At 46.6% G+C, this 20825-nt stretch overlaps 2 protein-coding genes across 2 annotated transcripts in view; both read left to right on the forward strand.

Annotated features, from left to right (window-relative positions):
* Positions 1–874: 874 nt before the first annotated feature.
* Positions 875–3450, forward strand: T265_07858 (hypothetical protein; the record flags this gene model as incomplete). The annotated part of the gene is made up of 4 exons (XM_009173498.1): positions 875–1336; positions 1363–2298; positions 2661–2923; positions 2991–3450. The coding sequence occupies 4 exons, from the start codon at positions 875–877 to the stop codon at positions 3448–3450; spliced, it is 2121 nt and encodes a 706-aa protein (XP_009171762.1).
* A 16359-nt stretch (positions 3451–19809) lies between these two features.
* The window catches only part of T265_07859 (hypothetical protein), a gene marked incomplete at both ends in the record, with an annotated part of 5856 nt that continues 4840 nt past the window's right edge, over positions 19810–20825 (forward strand). The window contains 2 exons of the mRNA XM_009173499.1: positions 19810–19863; positions 20007–20171. Of these exons, the coding sequence (XP_009171763.1) occupies positions 19810–19863; positions 20007–20171 (219 nt within the window). The remainder of the gene's footprint in view (positions 19864–20006; positions 20172–20825) is intronic.

Below are 20825 nucleotides of genomic sequence, written 5' to 3' on the forward strand. Positions count from 1 at the left end.
AACCAATGTAATATCGCGCGTAGTATTTGCTGTTGTTGCTTTTTCAGGTCGGGGCTCCCTTTGTTCGTAATGCACAGATCAGGTGGAGCGGACGACGGCCAAACGGGCCGTCCATAGCGCGTATTATCACGGGTCGAAGCTTGGGAAGAAGAGGGGATGAGATGAGATCAATAAGGTCTGGAAAGTTATAGGAGTCATCAGACAGGATAAAGTTCCTTAATAGAGGAGAAATGAACGTCTACCACATGGCGGTGACATTAGGTAGATAAAAAAACAGGATAAGGATGGATTTGCACTCAGTAGGGTAGTCACCAAAGTCAAGCTAAATTGCCAGTACCCCTAGCAGCACAACTCGGTTATTAGTCAGTTATATGGCGGTTAGAGTCGGTTATTTGACGGTTATTTAACCGTGTAGCTATCATCCAATCAACATGAAGTGTTGTCGCCACACTTATTCCCATAGGTTTTTCTTATCACACAAAGTGTTGACACAAAACAAAAGTGCATTATTCCAACAGGTCTCAAGAAACCCGTTCTGACGCTTTTTTGTTTATCTGCATCAGTGTTTTAGTAAATGGCCGTAGCCACCAAGCCCATTCCCAAGTCGTCGCTGACCCACGCGCCTGATGTCTCCACGTGTTTGTGAATTTCTATCTGGAGGAATGGTAAGTCATGACTGCTCATACATGTATGACAACTGTAGCCCTCCAAACGTGGTTTTCTCATTTCAAGGTGGACTGTTAACCGCAAACTAAAGCGTGCTAGAGAGTTAGCCTTGGAACAAACACCCAATTCGATGAACGCACGAGACTTTCACCGTGCAGATCAGGAGATCGATTCACTAGTGCACAGTAAAAATGCCATTAGATGACTAATGTTCCAATTAGATGAACAACAAAATGAGGCGGATAATAAAGAGGAGAATATGTTCCTAGTTCCGCCTAGTTTGGCGGACATTTTCCGAGACTGGATGATTTTGACTAATATCCCCTTCAGTACCGTGAATCGCCTGCTTGTGTCATTGCAGCATAAGCTTCCTGAACTGCCTCGAGACGCGCGGACACTGATGAGAACACTCGGGTCATGTCCAACTAGAGAAGTCCCCCCAGGAGAATACATCCACTTGGGCATTGCGAACGGGCTTCGCCGGGTTGTGCCGATGTACTTGCCACCCCAACCTCATATTATCCATTTACATATGAATGTAGATGGGATGAAGCTGCACAATAACGGTACAACCGTAATCTGGCCTATACTAGCACGTATTGTGCGGCCCTTCACTACCCGGTATTCCTTGTTGGGCTTTATGGAGGAGTTCGTAAACCCGAGGACGTTTGTACATACCTGCATGACGTAGTGCAGGAACTGGAAGATCTCCTGCGTCTGGGAGTTGTCGTTAATGACCTGCATCATCAGGTCGTGTTGGATGCAATTATTTGTGACAAACCGGCACGCTCCTTCGTCACACGAATGAGAGCACACAATTCCTACTATGGTTGTGATAAGTGCTGCATAAAGGGACAATACTTCCAAACGAAGATAACGTTTCCATATGGGCAGCATGTTCTGCGAACTGACAACAGTATACGTCGGGATACTCGAAACAGTCCGTCTCCATTCTTTACGTTACCCATTGATTTCGTTCACTGCTTTCCCATAGATTATATGCACGCCGTATGTCTCGGTGTTGTCCGTAGATTAGTTTCCATTTTCGTCAACGGTGATCGACCCGTACGCATCGGGCCTGCTGGCTTGAACAGGGTAGATCGCATGATTCGGAATATACGTGCCCATATGCCCGTGGAATTCCCGCGTAAGTGCCGGGAAATTACACTGTACAAACAGTGGAAAGCGACTGAGTTTCGTCAGCTGCTGTTTTACATTGGTCCCATTGTGTTTAAGGACATTCTTCCCCATGAACGTTATCGAAATTTCATAGATCTATTTATATCCGTGTATTTTCTTTCTCATCGTCGCTTTTCTGTTTCCCGCCCTGATTATGCACGACAATTATTGCTAGTATTTGTTAACAAGTTCCAAAAACTGTATGGCTTGCAGGAGATGGTGTACAATGTCCATTGTCTGCTGCATTTACCGGATGACGTCTCGTCTCACGGGCCTCTGGACAATTTTTCAGCATTCCCTTTTGAGTCTTACAAGTTCACACTTGAGCGCCTTGTACAAAGTCCCACGTATCCTGTTAGGCAGATTTATAAACGCCTGCAGGAGTCAGCATCGTGTCTCACAAACACCCCAGATTACCACGCCGATTGCGATGCGGGCTTACCTTTGAAACAAGTATCACTGAACAAAAAGCATTTCTTTAGTCTCGGTAAAGTTTCCTTATCTGCCAGTCCATCGGATAACGTTGTTTTGGTAGATGGTTATCCGTGCATTGTGACAGGGGTGGAGCATCCCAACACGGCCGACTGCATACTTAAGTATGTTTCATTTCTTTCTCCCGTTTTACCACTTTTCCCATTAATTCTCTTTTGCTAAATATTTTTGTGGTGAACAAATTGTCCACAGTTGTAAATAGCTGTCCCCTCTCTTTTGTGCAGTGCAAGTGCGCCATGCTTCCATTCAATGACTTATTTGTAGTTTTCCCATTATCGCACTCTATACCGTAATAATTTTATAAATTGATATGCCCGTATCAGGCTTACAGTCTTGTGAAGTTCCATGAACAAGGCCTATGGCAGTGTGCAGTCCTCAGTTCTTCATGGATTGAGGGTAACTGTGCTGCATGGCCAAAAGTTCACTCGAAGGACTGTTATAAGGCCGTTCGCCTTCATATACAGCCGCCACCTGGATCATTGAAGCTGAATTGCGAAGTCATTCGGACTTATGGTAGGTGTCATGTAGACCGCATTAACTTTTCAGACGATTTCAAAAAGGCCCGCGAACATGAGAGAGATCTCCAGTACACGTCGGACCCGGAGACTTCGGATGTAACCATTGAGATGGGTCGTAACCATCCTCGTCGAAAGTAAGACTACCGTGCGTGCTGTCAAGATTTCTTTTCGGAATACCAGAGAACGAAGCCCCTCCCTCTCCATCAGTCCATCACCGAAAAAACCAAGGTTGATGGTGCCACAATCCCCGTCTTACCCCAGCTTCTCGCAGGCGACACCCCGTGCCTTGTTCCACTCAACTCCAGAGTGCATACCCCAGCATCCCGCACCCGTCCCGTCCACATCCAGCCAGCCCGTATATACGATACCGCAGACGGTGCACCGCCTGCCACAGTACACTTTGAACACCGCAACGGAGATCCCTATGTTTCCAGTTTTATCCCCACCACCTGCCCCTTTATTCCAAACCCCAGGAATCGCAGCACTGCTTCAGCAGAACAAATTGCTGCATCGTAAAATGGACGCAATGGCGGAAGATCATCGATGCCTGAAGATCCGCATTGACAACTCTGTTACAAGCCCACAGTTCTTCTGAAACTACCGGCTTTCCTTTTCCCCTCCGGAGCAAACGTTCGTGGATCAACTGGAAAGTGAGCTTGCAGAGGGACTACGCCAGATTGAACTGGTAATTCAGTGTTGTTGATCTCATTTTTTGGCCACAGATGAAATACTTCTAATCTTTTAGTGCAGCTTCCATGGCGGACCTAGTGCGTCTGTGTCTCCGACAGGCGTTGGCTGACGAATTCGCCGTCAGTGTCGCCTACGCCTGGTCTGTTGACAATCTTCCCTTCCGCCACACAAGACTCTGCTCCCTAATCGAAGGTAGGTGATCAAAGATGGCTTGTTCACTGTCGTTTCAGAAACATTTCTCGGTAACCCAGTTTCCAAAGACTGTTGCCGACAGGAGTTAGATAAAGAAATCCAAAAGTGGTTCGGTAACGCACGTCACCGACGGGCCCAGAGAACGCGCATGGATCAGTTGGCAGTAAGTTTCCACTTTGCACTGGAACAAGTTTATCAGTAGTAACCGATACATCGAATGCTTATGCATATGTTTTGTCAGCTTCAGACGTCCGCATTGAACTGAAAAGCTGGGATCATCGAATTGGACGTGCCTCCGAACTGACTCGGTTTGGTTGTGAAACAGTCATTTTCGTATATCAAATATATTTTTATCCTTGTTTTGCGTTCTCTAAGATCCCGTTACTAGGTTTATTTTCTGCAATGGATACGACGATATGCACGCGTGTGGTTACCAGTGTAGGTCAGTCACGTTGCGTTTGTTAACCGCAAACCGTTTTGCGCGATTACTTAACCGTTGAACTCGATTAATAAGTGGTCAAGAAGCCATCAGATAGTCCCTCTAGGAAGGAATACGCTACGGCACCGTTATTTAGCTTCTCCGTGGCCCTACAATGCGGTTAATGCGTGGCTACGTATACTATGTTAAGCCGTTATGACGACGTAGGATAGGTTCAGTAACAGCGACTAACGGTAGTATGGTGGTGATTTCACTAACGAGGGTCATTTAATCGTCCAATCACCAGTAAACCCGGTTATTTAACCGTTAAACGACAGAAAAACATGGTTTTTTGACGGTTATTTAACCAAGCAATAGCCGGCAAACACGGTTATTTGACGGTTATTTAACCGAGCAATAACCAGCAGACAATTATTTGACGGTTATTTAACCGAGCAATAACCGACAAGTACGGTTATTTGACAGTTATTTAACCGAGTAATAACCGGAAAACACAGTTATTTAACCGAACAATAACCTGAAAACGCGGTTAATTGACGGTTATTTAACCGAGCTATAACTGGAAACCAGTTGTTTGACGGTTATTTAACCGAGCAATAACCGACCAGCACGGTTATTTGACAGTTATTTAACCGAGCAATAACCGGAAAACTCGGTTATTTGACGGTTATCTTTGTGCAAATAACCATCTGTTAACCATAAAAGTCGGTTATTAAACGGTTATATAACCGTCGTATAGCCAGAAAACTCGGTTATTTTGGACTGCGTGTGCTGCTAGGGATGACCATACTGCCTGAAACTGGACAGTTCACTGTATGTAGGCTAAGAGGCGGCATTGTGACTAGCAGGGGTGTAAGTTTTGAGATGGTGGACTAGATTTTCCGGAGGTTATTAGTGAGTTGAACGAGGGAAGGTGTATGTAAGGGAGATGGTCATTAGTCCCCGGAGCACTAATATCACCTTTAATCAATTAGTGGTGCATGACGAAGAAGACTTCCAATCCCAGCCTCGCAGGATGATAGTGGAGAGTCGGGAATCTCACTGTGCGTTTGTGTGTTGTATGTGTCCACTCCTGGGAGCAGCAAGTTGGTGCCTTTTTGCTTGGTTGACGATGTGGGTTTTGGTGCGGTGTAGCCTCGATATTGACGACGGCAACTACAGCTGTGCACATCGACGTAGGCCATGGGTATTGTAGAGTTTCTTCCGGCTATCCCAGGCATACTATTTTTAAAAAAATACTATTGGACAAGCGGAAAGCCAGTTTAGTCATTGTTTTTTATGGCACTGCCAAATAACTCAACCAAGGCGAGATCAACACCAGCAGCAACAATCAGAAGACAACAGTGCTGATTTTTTCCTTTCCCGAATTTAAAGGCCAGGCTCATAACCACCGGCAATGGGCGATACACCCGTGCTACTGGAGGGGTGGTGAGTACACGAACGCACCATGGTGCAACGTAACAGAGGAACCCTCCTTGCAGGGCGCACCCATCCACCCCACGAGGTTTTCCTCCTTTTTGCATGCTACCAGATCTGCAGGATGGAAAACCATCCAAGCAGTCATAAGTGCGGTTTGTACATTAGTTAAGTACTCCAGCTACCAGTTTTTCCCGGTCAGGGGAGCAAGGCCAGTAAAAGCAGTTTAGTCAATTCTAACAAGTAAACAGCAAACAGACGCTGGTAGAGGCAGGCGGCGGAGGAGGCAGTGAAATGAGAGTTGCCAAGGTGGACGAAATGGTGATATTCGGGGCGAGTGCACTATGGCTAAACGGCTACTGAGCGTTAGTGTGAGCCACCATGTCAAGCAGAAGCGTACCGCGATGTTGTGTGTGTTTAGTGAGCTGTGGAGCAAATCATCATACAGATTTGATGTATATACATTGGTGTATAATGTGCCATAGTGGTGAGAAAAAGCTGACTGGTTTCGTTCTTTGTCAGTTACAGTGGAGCCGACAGCACCAGTCGCTAGATGTCTAGTGATTGGTAGAGTGATCCGGGGTAAGGATTTGACCAGAACGATGTATAAGTTGGTTGGGGAAAAAAAGAAAAACAGCAGGGTCGGTAACACAACATACTTAGATCGAGTGAGCGTTTATCTCCCATAGTGGCTGTATCTTTCATTTGCTATACTCAACTGTGTAGTGGACCCAATATAGGGGGTCGGGGGGTAGTTGGGTTTTAAGAAGGATGACAGCAGCTTCTCAGGTAGGGAATTTGTCCAAGGACTGAGAATAAGTATGATGATGCGCGATGTTTCGCAGCTACTCAGGAAGACTGTTCCAGATGCGAGCGCAGTAAGCCAGAAAGAAGTGGTGGCGTATGTTTGTACGAGTTGAGGGGGACATTAAAAGGTTGCAGGAATTACTGAATCCGTAGCGAGGATGTGCGTTTACGCTTGGTCTTGCCTCTGCTATAAAGACATTTTTGTGCGGCGGGCGGTGTGGGAGTTAGATTCATCTTAAACCGTCTGAGCCATAGTGGCTCGAGGCCTAGGCTTTGACAGCGAGCGTGGTACGAGATATGGTTTGACCGAGGGAACAGATTTTTCGTGAATAAGTGTTGGACGCTTTCAAGCGCAAGCCTACTACTTTTGGTATAAAAAGAGGAGAACGGGGACAGATTTCGACGACTGGTCAGTCGCATTGCTTAAAAATTGTAACTCTTGTGTCTAGAAGGTGAAAGGAGCGCAGTATTAAAAATCTGAGCCTGTGTGCTCGGGCAACCTGGTACTGCACCTGGTGGGGAAGTTACACGTACAGAAGTATCTGAGGCTAAGGTCTTTGATACCCGTTGGATAGGTGATAAGGTTTCCATTTATTGTGAAAGCATAAGCCGGGAGGGAGTAACGGCAGGATTTTATGCAGGACTTCGTGGAGGAGAAACTTAGGCCAGATTCGTTTGACCAGCGATTCAGTGTATCTGAATCTTGCTTAATCTGGTGAAACGTAAGGGCTCGTGCAGATGGGGGAAATGTGTGCGAATTTGTATATCGTCCGCGAAGAGGATGACCTTACCATAGGATATGGCTTTGAAGACGCCTCCCTGCTACAAAAACTTAGCACCGCTAGCATCACGGGAACCTTATTTCAGTGGTTCGCCTCCTATTTACTAGACAGGAGGCAAATAACGCAAATCGGGGACATGCAATATCTCCACTATCTATCACTAGCAAAGTCATCCAAGGAAGCGTAGTGGGTCCATCCTTTTCTTATTTTACAGCAATGACATCTTCAGCGCCATATCTCACGGCAAGGCCTTCCTCTTCGCCGACGATATAAAAATCGTGTACACATTACCCATCTCTGCAAAAACTCCTGCATTTCACCAGATTAAGCAATACTTAGACTCACTGACTCGCTGGTCAAACGACTCTGGCCTAAGCTTCTCCTCCACAAAATCCTGTATAACTTCCTGTCGCTGCTTCCTCCCGGCTTATGCTTTCACAATTAATGGAAATCCTATTACTCATTCCACAGAGATCAAAGATCTCGGCCTCAGATACTCCTGTACTTTTAGCCTTTCCAACCAGGTGCAATTTCAGCTTGCAAGAGCGCGCAGGCTCAGTTTTTAATGCTGCGCTTCTTCCACCTTCCAGACCCTGGCTGCAATCTTTAAGCTATGCGTACGACCTATCGTGGAATTCTGTCCCGCGTTCTCTTCTCTCTACACCCAAAGTTGCAGACTCGCAATTGAAAGCGTCCAACGCTCATTTGCGAAAAACTCTTTCCTTGGTCAAACCCCCTCACTAACCACTCCCGCTGTCAAATCCTAGGCCTCGAACCACTATGGCTCAGACGGTTAAAATTGAATCTAGCTCTCTTGCACCGTTTGCTGCATAAGAACGCCTTTATAGTAGAGGCTAGACCAAGTATTAACTCACAACCTCGCTACAGACTCCGCAACTCCTGCAATCGCTTGGTGTGTCCCCCAGCTCGCACAAACCTACGCCACTACTTCTTTCTAGTTTATTACGCTCGCATCTGGAACAGTCTTCCTGAGCAGCTACGAAGCATCACGCATCGCCATATTTTTATCAGTCTGTAGACAAAGTCCTTACCTGTGAAACTGCTGCCGCCTTACCTAATACTCGACTACCCTCTGACCTCCTCTACGAATCAGATCCAATGCGCTTATGAGTTTAGCGACGTTACAGTCAGTGGGCAAGTAAAGAATCTTGTTATCATTTCTTCCCATCCTCTTGACCCGCTTTAAGCTGATAAAGGATTTAAATGCCAACTTGATCGAAATATGTGGCGTTACTGGCCTGGTTGTTTTATTTTTTCCCTTTTTCCCCGTACCAACTTACACCTCGTACTAGTCTAGTTCATACACCGGACTCCTCTATAAACTCTGTCTAACGTCTATTGTTCTCGTCCAAAGTCTACTGACAAAAATCAGACCAAAATTAGCTATTTCTTCCCCAAATCACTGTACGACCTAATCACCTACTACTTCTAATTATGCTGTTACTGGTCTGGTTGTTTTCTCCTTCCCCAGTTAACTTATATCTCGTCCTAGTCGAGTCCCTACCCCGGATCACTCTATCAGCTCTGTCTAGTAACTGGTGCTTTCATGCTAACTCAAACTGATAAAAACCAAACCAAAGTCGATTTGTTTCTTCATTTCATTATCAGAGCGCATTCTGCGCTTATATATATCCATTTGATGATTTGTTCCACTAAACGCTCCCACACACGATATCGTTGTACGCTTCTGCTCGACGTGGTAGCACAGACCAAGGCTCCGACACCCCTTAGCCATGTTGTAATCGCCGTGAGTATCAACATTCCAGTCTCACCGTCTCACTGACAACCGTCATTTTACTTCTCCTCCGCGACTTGCCTCTACCAGCGTCTGTATACTGAGCTGTCTTTAGTGGCCTTGCTTTCCACCGACCAAAAAATGGTAGCTGGAGTATTCCATGACGCACAAACCCCACTTATGACTGCTTGGATGGTTCTCCATCTTGCAGATCTGGCAGCATGCACGAGGGAGAAAACCTCGTTTGGTGGACGGGTGTGTCCCACAGGGAGGGTCGCATTGTTACGTTGCACCATGGTGCGTTCGTATACCCACCACCCCTCCAGTAGCACGGGTGCATTGCCCATTGCCGGTGGTTCTGGGTCCGGCCTTAAAATTCAGGAACTCAAAAAAAGTACTGCTGACTTCTGTTTGTTGCTGCCGGTGTTGAACTCGCCTCGGTTGAGTTATGCAACTGGCAATGCCATGAACCACAAATGGAAAAAACTTGCCTCTCATTTGTAAAAAAATTAAAAGATCACATGGGATAGCCTGAAGATATCCTGTAATGCCCATGGCATACATCGGCGAGCGTGGTTATATCTGCTTTCGTCAGAACAAAGGCTACACCGCACCAAAGCCCATCACGTCATCCAAACAGAGAATACATCTACTCACCAATCCAAGTGGTAGACACGAAAGTGTTCATCGCTATGCACCACCTACAGATTTGAGCTGATAGCAGTGCTCCGAGGACTGGTGACTATTTCTCAAGCGCACACTTCCTCTCCTGGTATTATCCAACTCATGTTTTAAACACCATGTTAACCAGTTAGCTTAGAAGTCCACTCCCACCAGCGCTCATACATCGACGTCTGATACGTGGATGTCCAACAACTGAAGCACGTCAGATGGCACCGCCATACCCAGTTTGATAGCACACCCACGAATATCCCATTCCTTCTCCCGACCGTGCCGTCTCGCCCATTCATTCCATTAACTGCAACTAAGAAAAACTCCCCACCTGACCCCGACTGCCTCAACGACATATTCATTCCAACCTTTTGAAATACTCGTTCCAATTTAATAAGCCCTGTGTTTCTGTGCTTCCCACCAAATTCAATAGCTTTCTGTACGGGTCGTGTTCCGGCTTGCGTGTTCCCATCATCCCGCTATTTCGAAGACCTATTATGCATGACTCCAAAACAGCGATAAAGAATCCCAACCGAAACCCCGCCCACCCGAGCCAGCAGTTGTAACTGCGAGGTAATTTTTCATCTAGCCCCAATCGTCTCTGGGACGAGTTCTCTCGTACTCGATGAACTTTCACTCAAATTTGGCCAGCTTGGTTTTCTACTGCAATTTCGGCTTGCCTCTTTCACAAGTTCAATTCCGTGTACGGTGTTCGGTTGGCCCTGTGCTTTAGCGCTATGTCTACCATTCAGTCTATCTCTTGCTCCTGACTACCCTACAACAGTGCAACCAGTGAGTCTGCTTGTTCTCAGATTGCACCACACCTTAGAGATTAAACATGCCACGTTCTCTTGATTTGAATTATCCCATCTACGCCTCCAATTTTGCTTGTTATGACTCCGACCATTTACCCAACCGCTCAAGTTTACTCATGGCCAACAATGGCTTTCCAGTTTTAGTTCATGTCAGCCAACTAAGTCACTGAATTACTCGGACCTCATGCCTATTTTTCCCTATAAGTTGCAAAAGAAACATCTTATTATTATCTAATCGAGTACTTCCCACTGTTTATGCCATTGTCCCCTTTTCGCGCCATCCTCGCTGTCCGTAAATCCCCCTGTCACACCTCAGCCTGACTGTAAACGCATGATCATGCCAGACGGTATGCCACCCACAAGTCGGGAATATACATTATAACGGTAAGGAGAGGATGGGGCCCAGCACGCTTCCTTGGATGACTCACCTGATGATCGGCAGTGGAGATGATTGTATGTCCCCAATTTGTTTTACTTGAATCCTGTCAGATAGGGTTGGAGTCAAACCACTGAAATAAGGTTCTAATGGTGCCAACGGTACCAAGTTTATGCAGTAGGAATGCATGGTGGACCTGGTCAAACGCTTTTTGAATATCCAGGCAAACTGTTATAGTGATGTATACAGCGTCGTAGGCTGCTGTGATGGTGTCGAAGAAGCGAAGTTGGCATCAATTTACGGATCTTTGAGAAAGGAAACCATACTGCCGGTCATCTATAGCATTTATTGTCAGTAGGAACTTGGTTAACCAGACGTTCAGGGGTCCCTATTAGGAGGGAGGTATGGTGGATTCCCCTGTAGTTGGAAGGAGATTGTCTACATCTGGGTTTGAAATGCGAGTGGATTATAGATTTCTTCCACTGTGGGGACGATTCCATAGTCTATAGAGTGGGTGAAAAAATTTAACGCATGGATTTCAAAATCTCGGGCAACTTGTTTTGGAATACGGGGTGGAAGACCGTCGGCCCCTGGCACAACAGTGTCTTTAATCTTTAGAAGAAGGGAATAAACATCACCTGGATGGATGGTTACGTTACTGAGTGTCGGGTGGTTAATCTGACCGTTCGCACTTTGGAGGTAAACAGCAATGTGTATGGGTCTGGAGTTGGGAGTAAAGGGTGAGTAGCAGCTGGCGAAGTAGGCTTTCAGATGGTCTGCTATGTTGACAGGATCAGTGATGGGGCCACTAGCTGTGGAACACAAAAAGGCGGTTGAATGGCTGTTTAGGGTAAAACGCCTACGGAACAGTCGGTTGACTAATTTGGATTGGAAAGGAAATATGAGGACGGCGTTCTCCTCTCGGCGTTCGAGAGATACCCGCAAGGATTCTCGGTCAGTAGAGAGTTAGTTGAGGAGAATTAATATTGAGAAATCCTGAGATTCCCGATATTGTCTACTAGCCCGGTGTATTTTGGCATCCAAGGCTTTTAATAACCTATTAGGGCCGGGTTTATTAGCGTAAAAACGACTTACGAGAGAAACAAGGTGAAAAGCAGTCAGTAGGTTTTGGCAAAAGATATCTCTGACGCGGTGTGTATTTCTCGACGGGAAGAAGTCGTCCCAATCCTGGGAAGCCAGCGTGGATGAATAAGCCTGTAAAATATTCGGTGAGAGATGAAACATGGGTGGACTCGGAGGAGTAGTTTGGCCATAACTGACTGCGTTGCAAGAGACGACGCAGCGGTCACTTCCTGGGAAGCATGGGCCAACTGCAGTTGTGGCCAAATGGTCATATTTGGGGAATAATAGGTCCACGAGTGGGACCAGCCCTCCACACCAAGTTGTGCATGCAGTGCGGTGTAAAGGGTGGGGCCCATGGCGGAGGACCAGGAAATGTCCAGCAGGTTGAAGTCACCGAACAGAGATTAAGCTGGATGAGGTAGGGCATGTGCAGTGGAGATGACACGGGAAAGATCACCAATAGAGGCGGGTGAGGGAGCAGCTGGTACATAGGTGAAACCTACCAGTACAAGTCATTCGGTTTGTTCTATTGATATCCAAGTGACCTCTGAAATCCCTTCTAGAGAAGAATCGTCAAATTGACTGCACGAATTTCTGACTTGGAATAGATGGCACAGCCACCGCCCCTTGAGTTTTCCTTATCGGAGCGGTAAGTATCATAACCAGGGACTGAGACGGCCGTTTCAGGAGTTTCATCTATGAGCCGTTTCAGTCACACAGATCATACTTGGTCATGCAATGGCTCCGACCGCTCGGAGATTAGGGATTTTGGGCAGTAATGAGCGGGCTTTGAACAGCATTAATGACAGGCTCACTGACGAGCAAACGGTACTAAGCAGGAACTTTGTAACCTCACCAACGGTTAGGTGTAGCACTAGGGAAACTAGGTACCTGGATGTGGGTTCATATGAAACAGGGTCTGGAGTCTGGGAAGGAGTATACGGTACTGGTTGTAGGTGAATGAATCGTCATTGAAACAAGTTTTAACCCACGGCAGGAGGTACTGTATCAAGCTCACTATAGGGTACGGAATGATTTGGGGGGAGGGCATGCAGTTGAGTGTAGATTTGTTGGCCCTCCTCTTCTGCTTTGGCAGGTATTGAGGGGAATAGGATGCAAAAAGGCGGCTGTGGAGGGATGGGCGGTTGCCGAAAATGGTATTCAGACGGGACGAAAGTTGGTGGCTTGGGCATTGGAAACGGATGAGCGTTTGAGCTAGTCATGGGTCGTTGTGGATAAGAGTTTCTTTCAGGCACGTGGTGTGCATGGCTTGATGTGCTTTATAGAGGTTGTAGAGGTGGGGCTACGCATGGCTTCGGAAGAGGAAGAGGATGTAGATTCCGAAGAGTGGGAATTCGTGGATTTCGCACAGGCGGGGGCTTTATAATACCAGGCTTTGATAGTAGGTGTTTGAGCCCGAGGGGCGCTCTGGTGAGAAAGGGTGAAGTGTCATTAGGTCAGGGGGTCTGGAGCGAGAGACCGTGTTCTCATCTTCGATTGTAGCACTGGATAGGGGGTGGTAAGATACCGTATCTATCATTACAGGGGTGAATGAGAGTGGGAATTCGTGGATTTCGCACAGGCGGGGGCTTTATAATACCAGGCTTTGATAGTAGTTGTTTGAGCCCGAGGGGCGCTCTGGTGAGAAAGGGTGAAGTGTCATTAGGTCAGGGGGTCTGGAGCGAGAGACCGTGTTCTCATCTTCGATTGTAGCACTGGATAGGGGGTGGTAAGATACCGTATCTATCATTACAGGGGTGAATGTTTTTGGTGCAACTGAAGTCGGAGAAGGCACAGGCAGGTGTCCAAGGGTAGAAGTGGAGGGTTGGTTGTCATGAACAAGAGATCCAGGGTTGAAGGCCGTTGTGAGGTTTTGTGTGGCATTTGGCCGAAAGTTGACATCACGGTATGGGGGCTTAGGCGAGGATCGATTCCTGGATAATTGCGCTATGGGAGGGGTCTGTGCGGCAGCTTCGAGCTTTAGAGGATAAGGCGTCAGCTCCGGTATTTAGAGGGGCGGCTGCGATTCCGATCGGTTTGGAACAGGCTACTTTGATGTCGGGAACAGGGGGTGTCCAACGGAACCGGAGTTGGTTGTAAAAGGGGCCTAACCAGTTGACAAGTTCGGTAAGTCTTTGATTGAATCGGGTGTTTACCGACAGCTGTGTGCACATGTATCATCGGCGATGACTTGCGCAACTTTCCGAGAGGTTGGTTTCATAAGTAGTCTGCGAGTGAGTGACAATGGGAGCATTTAGTTGTACCGATTGTTGAACAGAACGTGGGTTCGTTTGATGTTTATCAATAGTCAGCTGTAGAAGCTCACAGAGTGGGTTTCTTATGAGTTGTCTTTGTAGTCTGGTGCGAGCAAATTTGATCTTTGCTGTCTGGAATGTCTGGGTCGAGGACAGAAGGGCCTGAGATGTTAACAGCAGCGATGCATCGTCTTCATTTCTGAATTGCATTAGCATTGGGCAACGTAAAGAGAATTCCGACTCTTGCAACCGCTTGGGTGTACAGACTGTGTCATGTATGTTACGTGCTGTCAAGATGGCGGATTTTGTGCGTTCTATCGGGATGCGTTCGGGAACGTTATATAGTAAGACCTGTTTACGGCATTCCATATACCGACTTATCTCCAAAGTGGGCATGTCAATAAAGCTTGACGCTTTTGCAAGATCTGGCGGGTCACATATTGCATCAGGAGTTAGAAGGCAGGCAAGTGGTTGCGTGATACGGTAAGGATATCACTTCGCTCTCCATATTATGCACGCGAGACTTACTTCTCTCTGAATTGCATTAGCATTGGGCAACGCAAAGAGAATTTCGACTCTTGCAACCGCTTGGGTGTACAGACTGTGTCATGCATGTTACGTGCTGTCAAGATGGCGGATTTTGTACGTTCTATCGGGATGCGTTCGGGAACGTTATATAGTAAGACCTGTTTACGGCATTCCATATGCCGACTTATCCCCAAAGTGGGCATGTCAATAAAGCTTGACGCTTTTGCAAGATCTGGCGGGTCACATATTGCATCAGGAGTTAGAAGGCAGGCAAGTGGTTGCGTGATACGGTAAGGATATCACTTCGCTCTCCATATTATGCACGCGAGACTTACCAGGTCGATGTGGAGCTGAGATTCTTTTGGTGAAGAGGAGGGAAGACAACTAACGGGTGCGGCAGGAAGGGAAATGTCAGTTAGTACAACTGAGCACGCTGAATTTAACTGGGGCAATCTGTCGACCCGCCTCGAAGGATGGTGAGGTTTAGTGTTGAGCCTTTTGCCTTTGAGGCGCTTCTTTGGACACCATGAGGAGAAAAATGGTGGAGATTCAGGGCCTAGCAAGTGCTTAGAGGAAGATGGGACAGGTGGGATTGTTTGATTCAAATCAGGTAATAGTAAGCCTCCGTGGAATTATGCTAGCAAGCTCAAACTCAGTGGGGTCTAATCAAGCTAGAAAGAGTTGGAAGGGTAGTTGTGTGCTATTAAAAATGAGATATCGAAAATTGGTAGCCAACTGATATGCTAGAGTAAGTAACATGCTATGGCGCGACTAGGGTTCCAAAATTTTTCTACAACACCTGACCTTGAGATTCAAGCAGCCGGTCCCAGTTTGGTATATACTTCGGGACTACGAGGTTGATATATTCCTCCAAATTAAGATCTTTTAGGAGGTATTCTATATATGTTTTTGCACTTGTTAGAAACATCACGGAACGCCATCACATGTTGAAGTTTGATTCGGCCCTTCATTTCATGAACCGGGTATCGATGCAAATCGGTAGTGGTTGACGACCTTAAAATTGTGCTGATTTAGACAGAACGCTATGAGCAACATACCGCCGAAATGTGCAGACGGATTACCCCAAGTTCCTATACTAGTCGCATTATTTAACTCCTTACAGTTTTGTCCGATAAAACTTAGGTTTACTTTTATTGGCAGTAACAAAGTTCTGGCGCAATTTCTTGGTCGACAGCAGACCACGCTGCACACGTTTTAGGTTGAATACAGTCCGCATTTCTCTCCATCTGAGTCGAAAGCTATCGTGCGGTATCTTCCTGTTTTGCTGGATAAGATTTGGGAGTTGTAAGCGTTTCCCACGGGGACCTTTGCAAACTTCTGCTCAACGGTGCCCCTGGATTTCTGAAGGCCATTCCACTTCTAGAGGCACAAGTGGCCGTCTTTTTGCGGTAGGTTGTGATCTAATCTCGAGGTTTTAGCTCCTTTTGGGGGGCCTGTTTGGATTGCTTACCCCAACTCTTCACGTCAGTAACAGAAAAACTAGTTTACCACACTGGGAAGAAAACAGAAAATCAATGAATCATCCTGAATAAGGGGTTCGAGTGGCCTAGCAACCAAAAAGTGGCGCAGTTTGTCAGTAAAGCCGCAACAATCATCGCATTGTATAATTATGTGGCCACCACTTAAATTAAGGATAGAATCTTGCGCGTTAACATTTGGGCTGTCTAAACGCCAACTGATGGGCAGTTATGTTCACGTAAAACCTGGTGCATTTTGATGGTCAGTACAGATCATGACGGCGCAGCTATTTCGATCTGCAGCTACTCATGAGGAAAAATATATGACCTTGATGGCCGGTTGGAGCCATATCACCGTACATTGTTTGCAATCAGTGGGCGGTACACGCCGTATTGAGAACTGTTTTGCAAACATTCTGTTAATAAACACCATGAATTAAGCAAAACGATAAAGTCAAAAATAGCGCAGTCCGTATGCAAAAGGCAAAGGGTTATGAGGCAGGATGGCTCCCTGAAAGTAATGACAATTAAGTAAAAATGACATGCAGAATAACAGATTAGTGTAATGGGACAGATAAATGGGTGGTATACAGGTAACGCTTCACAGAAAAAGTCAGTAATGATGACGTTTACTACCTAAAGGTGGGTGGCATAACGTCAGGCATGATCCTCATCTTGAATAAGAATGAAAGCATGACTGGCGATGTATTTGTGTACATTGTGTTGCGTGAAAAAGCGACGGTGGCATAAACAGTGGAAATCATCGCCGCGTCCTAGACGCACACCCAAAATTTCTCCGAAACCGTGGTGGTAATTATTCAGGCGTTTGAGACCTTTCCAAACGGCCGCAGTTTTGTTGAACGTTGCTTAAAGCTACTCAAGTCACACTATCGCGCGACATTTGTATATTTATATTTTATTGGCTGCTATGGCTGAGCACGTTCCGCCCGTGAATGCGGAGGATGATGCTGTGGAGAAGTTAGATTGTCTAAGATTTATTTTCTGGGAGTGCATTTCAAGTCGCTCTGAAAGAGTACCAGGCCAAAATTTTTCCAGATTTCTTCCGCATAAACTCCAAAAAGAGCAGCTATTTGCTACTTTTGTTTGAAAAATCCTTCTACCGTTGCAGCAGACGTCTCTGCAGAAGCAGTCAAAGCCGTGGAATTCGTCGCATCCAGTAAGTTTTTGGCTATTCTTGTGTACGCGGCGGCATACGTCGTACCGGTTGTCATGCAAGATTCTATGTTCGCCGGTGCAATGACCGCTTGAGGGCTACTTCCTACCACCTGAAGCACAGCCATCCAAGCAGCAAGTTCATTTTTGACAGACTTCCTATCAATTGGCGCCTGACATATGATGAATCAAAGGAGTGTGATACCCTTTAGAAGTGTGGTTCACCGTCATCGGAGTTTCGGCATTTGGTCGCCGACCATTTTGGAAAAGTACTCGCCATCAGGGATGTGAATAACTATCGCGTTAACTGTCGACCCACATTGTTATGTAGATTGGTGGTTACCTTTTATTCGGTTTCTTAGATGACATGTCATCCATCATAGCCAAGTTTCGAGAGTGCGGTCGTGTACTGCTGGTGAAATCGGAGGGTGGCACTTTTAGTCACCTGTGCTGTTTCCGAACGCAGCACATAGCACTCTTTGTAAACGTTGATGCTACACACGAGACCAACCGTCTTGGGTAAATAAGTTTAGAGTCCCGGACATTCACTGTTAACGTATGAGCTTTATACATTCTTTGTGACGAATGGCATGGGTACCGGTCGACCCGCAATGTATGCCTTCGTCGAAAGCGAGCATTTTGCGCCATTGCGCAAGCCGTTCACCTTGTTCAAAGATATGATGGGTGGAGAATGTGCAGTCAAAACGTTCGTCATGGACAAGATGACTTCGCAGATGCGGGCTGCCAAAGCTGTATTCGGCTGTGATATAATGCTGTGCTATTTTCACGCACGGTAAGCCATCCGAAAGCATGTACGTTTCATTGCGTTGCTGTAACTTTTGCAAACACTTTCCAACCGCAGCCGGCACATATTCCACCGCATGGCTCGCTTTGATAATGCAACTGAGTAAGTGGTTGTGCACCAAATATTATTCGCGTAGATTGCGCCATGATTTGCAGATCCTGAGGAGAACAGACCCCAGGTTTGTCTCCCACTTGACTGCCCACTGGCTCCACATCACACGAAAGTGGGCCGTTCATGCACAATGTGGGTTGGTACACTTCGGGAATGTGACGAATAACCGCCCGGAGAACGCCCACGGGCGTCTAAAGAGGCGTGTGCATCATTCTCATAGCCTGGAGCACGCCGTCTAGAAGGTCGTTCAGCACAGCGAATGGATCATGAGCGAGCATGAGATGCACACCATCTATTACCGTAACTGTCGAGAAATCCGGGAGGGAGACAGTTTCGTCCGACGTGTAGTTTCCCGGATGACGACTTACGCCGCCAATCAAGTTCTCAGACACATTGGAATGTGCACGCCAAATCTGATATACACTCAGACAGATTGGTTCAAGGTGAAAAGCGCTTTGTTAGTAACAGTCAATTTGTGGAACAAACCTTAAAATGTTCCCAGACAGTTAACACCTCGGCCGAAACTTGCACGTGCATATTTTACCAATCTATGTGGCTACCCTGTGTACGCCTATTCTCGATATTCAGAGGCCACTCGTGCCCATGCGGTAAATTTGTTAATCGAACATACGGTGCTCAGGCCAATTTTTAATACATGAACGGCGACTTGCCGAATACAACCTACCGGAGGGGGGCATACGTTTAGCTCTGGTTCCAAAGCCACAGCCATCACCAGTGGAATGTTTGCACAAGCAGTCGGATTGGTTGGTTGAAAAATTGAAGCTGTTGGATCCATGTAAGGCTGCTGGATTCATGAAGCGTCTGATTGTCTAAACCCAGCTGTTGTTGCGCCAAAATTCAAACATTGCACAGAAGAGTCAGCCTCCGGTTTTGGAGGGCAAACGCGCTCAACCGAAGTGGTGTTCCACGTTGAACGGCGCCACTCTATGTGGTCTCTGTGGCCAGCCAACTGACCCTGCGGATTGGTGATGTCAGCGTGATTGACTGCCATATCACCGTTATTGCGGCAGCAATCAGCCCTGCCGCTGTGTGGAGAAAATACTCAGGCACGTCCACCAGGTGAGTGCACGTGTATCAGTTAAACTATTCCCTTTAGTTGCCGATCCGTCGCGCCTTCGGTCTACCAACCGGTCAGCTAAAAGAGCTTGCTTTGATGCCGAACTTGATCGGTCCATAGAGGATAAGCCGAGCCTGCCCCGCAAGACTATCGCAAAAAACTGTTTGGTTCAACTGCAGAGCTGATGGAGACCTGTAATTTGAGGCCTAATTACAAGCATAAGCTTTGTAGAACTTGCTTCTGAATCCCGTGATGACGAGGAATTCGTGTGATTTTTCACGCAGTCATCTCGAAGGCCCCGATAATGGGAATTATGAAGCACTAGGTAACGAAGCAAATAGAATTCCATTACACCAATATGCTTGGGTACTGTTCCCGAAGCATAATCGCCTGTGCATTTTCCGTTTCATAATCCTTGTCCCGTGAATTTGGTCCTCAGAAAATGGAAACTGGAGCAACTGCCAATTACGGTTGTACCAGCAATGCTGATGAATAAAAATGCAATTCGCCAATGCTTTTTTCGTTAATTCATGGCGGGCGCATTATCAGCGCGTGGAGTTATGTTTATGAAGCAACGTCGTTGACCATTGTATTAGGTTGCCGTGCATAGGTAGGGTCTCATAACCAGCGACACGCATAACAGTCACGATAAGTAAACGAGGTGAGTGACAGCTCATTGTTGCAGGTAATATAAGGAGCGGTCGAGAGGGTACAATGAAGAGAAGGAAGTGAATAGTTGGGAGCGTGCTATCAAATTGTGTATGACAGTGCCGTGCCACCACTGCAGTGACATACTCCGGTTTGTGGACAGAGCCACAACGGAAGACATTTTAGACGTTGTTGGCCTGGGATGTGCAGCTGTGCATTCGAAGTTGTATTATTTCTGATTGCTGTCTGACTGGTGATGACCGCCGCTGATCGTTGGGTTAGTCTACTGTTTTGCTGGGGCGTTATGGTCAGCCTCCACCAGGTGTATGAGCCTGGCAGTTACTATAGGTAGCCACCGTAGGTGACGTCGACCACAGTTGTGAGTATACTAGGCCGTCGTTTGCCGTTGCATAGCTGAGGCCTAATAATCAACGTAGTATATAAACACCGGCCTAGGAATCACAAAGAGTATCTAAGGTGGGCAATATTGCGTACAGTTATGAGTATGATGTTTGACGTTAGATTACGTTAGTATGCATAGCTGAGCCATTGAATTCATCGGTCGGTATAAATACTGGCCTGGTTTTTATAATTAGTAACAAACATCAGCGACACCGCGTAAGTATGAGTATGACAGATTGGGATGGATTCGATTACCGCGCATAATCAACGCTGCACAAGGACAGGGAATCAAAAGGTACGATAAAAAGCCAAGTTAGGTGACTTCGAGTACAGGTCGTCAGATTAGCCTATCACACATAGTTTAGGCCTTGTTTTTACCAATCCGCATGTGTGTTGGACTGATGTTTACTATAGGTAGCGAAGAAGAACGGCATCGCATATAGTTAAAAGTATGAAAGACCGTC

The sequence above is a fragment of the Opisthorchis viverrini genome (assembly GCF_000715545.1).
Source record: "Opisthorchis viverrini unplaced genomic scaffold opera_v5_190, whole genome shotgun sequence".
Taxonomy (NCBI): Eukaryota; Metazoa; Platyhelminthes; class Trematoda; order Opisthorchiida; family Opisthorchiidae; genus Opisthorchis; species Opisthorchis viverrini.